General features: G+C 38.5%; 1 protein-coding gene across 2 annotated transcripts in view; it reads left to right on the forward strand.

The window, feature by feature from the left end:
* Positions 1 to 4,793, forward strand: part of LOC124141851 (RB1-inducible coiled-coil protein 1-like) — a 55,795-nt gene extending 51,002 nt beyond the window's left edge. For both annotated transcript variants that reach the window (XM_048400262.1, XM_048400263.1), the window contains one exon: positions 1,296 to 4,793. In XM_048400262.1, the coding sequence (XP_048256219.1) occupies positions 1,296 to 1,427 (132 nt within the window). In that variant the 3' untranslated portion in view covers positions 1,428 to 4,793. The remainder of the gene's footprint in view (positions 1 to 1,295) is intronic.
* The last annotated feature ends 1,207 nt before the right edge of the window (positions 4,794 to 6,000 follow it).

Consider the following 6,000-nt stretch of genomic DNA (forward strand, 5'->3'; position numbering starts at 1 on the left):
AATCGTCCAGTCAGCAGCCGGGTAGAAGCTCTAAAGCTTTTCCCCCACCAAGAATCCTGTCTGTCTTGCTCACTGCTCAGTACCCACGATCGGCAGGTGCCTGTACCATTACCAACAGAAAAGTCAAAGGAAATCGATCACCTCCGATCACTGGATTCTAGATGTCATGACTCACGGATACAAACTGCACTTTCAAATTCATCCTGCCCTTGTATCCCGGCCTCATGGACCACCTCCCCAGTCATCTGTCTCTAGTAGTTTGATGTTTGGAAAGAAGTGCACACAGGAGAGTTGTATGTGCTATTAGGGGAACAACTTATCATCTGTAGTTGACTTCTGTTGAAAATCTGAAGATTTAGTTGTGTGATTGCAGTCAAAATACAGGATTTATGGCAATGATGTTATAGAGGTTGTATTCTTAGAATTATTAATGATGAAAACTATTGTTTTGATTATTGTAGAAGGGACCTGACAGTGATCATTAGCTTATTCACACTGTAGTGATGTAACAATAGCATGTTAAGTCACACGATCGAAGACCACTGTGTATTAGAGGCACCAGTGCTGTATTGTGCCTCAACTTAATCTGTAGAGTTGTGTCCTCAGCTGTCAGAATGTGATGTTCACTGGTTCGAATCCCAGAGTCCCGATGAGATTCTGTGGGGGAGTAGGTGCCAGCAACCCTGGTCATACTCGAGGCTTGATTGTGTTAGCAACCCTGATGGCTTGGATCATTTCACATCGATCTGGCCTATCTGGATTTTGGGCTAGAATAGGTCCCAGCTACCTTTGGTGGTCATAAGAAGCAGCCAAATGAATTCGGAGGTCAGGCTCGACGAATTGAGTGATTGCATGTTTTGTATCCCAATGATGTGGATCGTTTGCTCACAATATCAATCACTAGGTTCCTTGGTCCAGATTCGATTATTTCCAGACTGCCGTTTTGTAGCCAGCATATTGGGAACAACATACCGGTACACACACACACACACATCTGTTTGGTCTAAAGTTTGGTGCGGTAATATTGCTGACTGCGATCTATAAGCACCATCTGTTAACTAACTCCCTTGTTCTAATCCCACTTTCGACTACATTCGACCATGTCTGTGTTTCACCACAGTGGTAAATGTCAATGTATGAGACAAATTAAATTTGCATGCCATGATGCTTATGATAAATTTCTATGCAAATTTGTGTTTAGCAAACTCAACAGTTTCTTTGATTCGATGAAGATGATGCAAATTGTCAACACTAAATAAAGTTTGTAAACTGCATAATCATTTCATGTTCCACAGCCCCAGAACAGATTCAAAGTCCCAGTGGGAACAAAGTTCTATCGCGTGAAAGCCAAACCATGGGCAAGGGAGACAACTCGGAAAGACTCCGCCTCTTCCAGCAAGACCTCCCAAGGCGGTGCAGCTGTATAGCCAGGCCTCCTCCATCTCATGTGCAATCTGGACGACGTGGTACACCTCACCTTCAGTCAACAACATGTACATAGGATATTTATGTATTTTCTGCTTGTGATTTCAGTGATAAATTATTAATAAAAAAGATGTAATATAATCATAACGTGATTAATACGGGAACTGTGTGTTTATGAGAAATGAACTTTTATGTTAATAATGAACTACTGCAGTCGTTTCTTATCATTTGAGGTGTCGTAGTGTGTTTGTGAAGCTGTGCGGGATTGTAATGGCTTTCTGTGTGCTCATTTTCATGGAATATCTCTGTTGCAAAATGCACATATCAAGCAAGACTTAATGTTGCAATAAGATATGTCTTAATGTGAGAATTCTGATATGTCCTACATTGTTTACCTTTGGTAGAGTTGTATGAAAATTAGTCACAATGTGTTCATAATATACTCATTACTGCAGCGTGAATTTGATTCTTGAAATGTATGCTTCAGCAATGCAACAACGTGTGTCATAATTGTACATTGTATATAAGTATGGTTTATGTCAAATGAGGGTGGGAAGTTCTTGTACATATAGGTGTAAGTCGCTCTATCAGCAATGTCGTACCTAGAAACACCCTCACCTGTCTTTTGAGAAGTCTGCAGTGAAATGAGAGACCAGTGGATGTCAGTATTTGTCTGACTCATAATGCTCTCTATATCGGGGCAGTGGTTGAAGTGTTCCATTGTCACTCCAAAGGCCTTGGTTCGATTCCACACATGGGTACACAGCCTTAGAAATTCTACTTTTATAAGATTAGTCCAGAGGACAAGTATAAACCTTATTTCCCTAGTCCTCGGAGTTTATAGCTAGTCCTGCTTGAACAAGACAAAATTGTTTACTATGTTTACATTTTCTGTCAGCTTTATTCACTGCCAGTTTGTAGCAAACTTGAAGCTTTGAGAACTGTTTCAGAATCTTTGTCCGCAAATGCAACTAGTCATGAGGACTACCATCAATGGATTTTTACTTGTCCTCAGCACAATTTAGTTGTTTTATGCTCGCGGACTAACATGAATTTGAAGGCTAAATACAATGTGTTAAGCCAGTTTATGGTGCCTGCTGGAATATTGCTAAAAGTGGCATAAAACTGAACTCACTCACTCACACTGAATGTCATCATATCCTGTCTCTCAGAATGATTGTGCATCCACGAATATTGTCTCACAGTGATCCCAGAGTGGAAATTGTCATCAGTCTCCCATGTCTGCTGTAACAGCCGACCGAAATAAGGAACAATGTGTGACAAATGGCGTCACCTGGCCTAGACTTGGTTATTTACAGGCTTCTGTTGTGTAGGAGGAATATTGCTGGTAGCGAAATGAACTTACTCACTCCGGGAGAGTTTGACATTTCTGTAAAATATTGAGACATGCCCATGATAAAGATACTTGCGGTTCTCTGATTCCCTCAGAGTATTTCCCCAAGAGTAGCTGAATCATGTTAGAGTGTGATCAGGGCACTAGATTAGTTAGTCATGGAATTGTGTTGTTAGGATGACTAACTTACTTAGCCATAATATATTTCCTCGACCATTGCCTGAACATTGATCATAGGCTCTAGAATGTATGCTTACCATACTGTGATTTTAGCTTGCCAACTTTCATTTTATCTGGAAAATATCAAATGTTTTTCTTTTATGTATTTATTGGTACTGGTAATGTGGTTTAATGTGTAATGTTTTATATGCAGCAAGCATGAGAGAGTAATGCTCCAACTGTTTCTGGTAATGTGTTTAGGGAAGAATTTTGGTTTTAGTTGAACTTCAGTTAATATTTTGATCTATTTGTTGTGTTGTATTTCCTCTTGTTATACTTTTTATTGACTATTTTCAGAGGTCATGATGAGATGGTCACATTTAAGGCCCATGCGTGATACCCAGATGGGTATGATTTGTTGAGGTCATTATTGATGTAATAAGGCGGTCAATAGCGAAAAATGACATGAATGCCTATTTATTACTCAAAGTTTGTGTTTCAGTTCTTTTTCATTTTTGTCTTTGTATTATTGTAGTTGAGAGATAACATTCATAAACTGTTATAGTTAATATGAAAATAAGATGAAAATTTAGTTAAGGACTGGGTTATTTTTTCTGTTGTCAATGTAAAATGTCAAATAATTCTGCGGAATACTGAACCTATTGACTCTGTGATCTCCTAGATGGTAATGTAAGGTTACTCACATGAAGTTAGCTTGGATATACTCTAGCCTCGGATTTAGACATCACAATCCATTCGACAATAACTGTTCCTGCTATGTTACAGCACCACAATATTTACACCAATTATAAAAGACCCTTCTATGTTACTGTTAATAAAATATCGTGTCAAACACGACCATTGTGCAGATAGGAAAGGGATGGGGGGTTATACTTGTTTTATTAAGATAAGTTGATCAAACAAACCTACAGCATGCATATTCACCAGTTCCTCAACAATTGTTCTCTTGACAGTTCCTGTACTGTCACATATAACTATTGAGGTACGGTAAATAACTTCGGATATATTTGGAGAAGTTAAGTGCTTTCAATTTACAGACTACGAATTTTAAATATATTCCATTTATTTGATTTCTCAAGAGAGATTTAGTGACACTGTCATAACGCTTGTCAAATAATTTGGTTTCTTTGCTTTGGCGTCCATATGTTTATAGGGTTCTTGGTATTGTTAGCATTGCAATGGTATAGTGTTAAATTATTTATAGTGTAAGTATTCTGAGGGCAGATGTTATCTTTTTCTGTATATATTCCTCAATATTAAATATCCTTACTGTAAATCTGGTAAGTAATGCGAAAAGCAAGAAATAGCTCAATAACTGTGCCATACACTCGTCATCACTTCTGACATTGGAAAGGAAACACTACAAATGATAATAATTACAACAAATATTTCCTTTGTTTTAATTTTCAAACAATGGATCAGAATTACAACTATCCCATCACGACTGATTGTAGCCGAGTTAGTTTTAACTGAAGACAACAGGAGAGGGACACAGCCAGTAATAATCGCCTGCTTGCGACCGAGATGACATCGAGAAATCCAGAACAGCGCCCAACTATGTGCTCTGCCACTGGTGAAAGAGGTCACAAGAGCTTCTAGACACTAATTGGCAAATCCTGTTGTGTTTCATTTGATCTCAATCATCTCATCAACAATGTGTCGCAATACTTTCTAATTCAGTTATGTTTCTTGTTCTCCATTCACCATATTTGCTGATGCAGGGGTAGAATAGGTCTTCAGCAACCCATACTTGCCGTAAAAGGTGACTATGCTTGTCATAAAAGGCGACTAACGGGATCGGGTGGTCAGGCTCGCTGACTTGGTTGATACATGTCATCTATCCCAATTTGCGTGGATTGATGCTCATGATATTAATCACTGGTTTGTCTGGTCCAGACTCGATTATTTACAGACCGCCGTCATATAGCTGGAATATTGCTAAGTGCGGCGTTAAACAACAAACCAACCAACCAACCAACCATATTTGCTGATGCCTGACACTCCAGATTTACAGTATGCAGTTGTGTTCCCATGTATGTTACTTTGTTGAAGAGAATGGCAATATAAACAGTGATAAAGCTTGTTCTTGTCGTGGAGTGTGAATTTAAAGTATATGAAGATACTGGGAACGTAAGGACATGTGATCATGAATGGCAAAGTAGTCAGTATGTAAATACCGTTTGTACCATATTTAGTGTGCTTTGCATTGAGATTGTTTTGAAAGTAAGATGGTGATTACCAGTTTGATCAAAGGTTTTTGGATAGGTGAAAACTAAGAGAAAAACTAATAAATCTATCCCTCCTTATATCATATTCAATAAGCTCTATATGTGTTCCTTAGTGAAGCGGTGCAGACATCATACTGGTATGCCTTTCAACTATTTATCTGTATATCACAAGAGGGAAGTTTTCAAATAGATGGAGATTCTTCTAATTCACTAAGATGCCCAATAAAGTTTGTATTTTGTATCCTCAAAGTTGCAGTGGAGTAGCCAAGGTGTTAAGGTGTTTGCTTGTCATGCCAAAGACCAAGGTTGAATTCCAACACTGGTAGTGATGATGTTGCTGAAATACTGTTAAAACTCCAAATGCCTGCTATATTTTATCACCCACCATTTATAGCTGAAAAGTTGCATACAGATAAACCTTTTTTCATACTTGGGTTATGGTCACTGAATTATCAGTGATATGTGGTACTCAGATTGTGTGGTAGGGAACTGTATTTTGTGGTAATCTACTGGTGTTTCAATATTACAAACTACATGTACTGTCACGTCAGCAATTTGTGTCTCACATTGAGGTCAGACTAGCCATATTACAGTGATATTTATATTTTTATTGATCACTTTGACATTAGTACTCTGAATATACATGCTTATTGCAGGGAATAAATATCTGAATATTGTAACATCTGGCTGATCTGCCTTCTGTAAGCACCAGGCTCGTATGATATTTCAAGATGGATCTGGGGCAGTCGGGTGGCCTAGTGGTTAAAGCGTCCGCTTGTCACTTCTGAAGACCCTGGTTCGATTCCCGACATG

This window comes from Haliotis rufescens, unplaced genomic scaffold, assembly GCF_023055435.1.
Source record: "Haliotis rufescens isolate VD_foot unplaced genomic scaffold, xgHalRufe1.0.p SCAF_2, whole genome shotgun sequence".
Classification (NCBI taxonomy): Eukaryota; Metazoa; Mollusca; class Gastropoda; order Lepetellida; family Haliotidae; genus Haliotis; species Haliotis rufescens.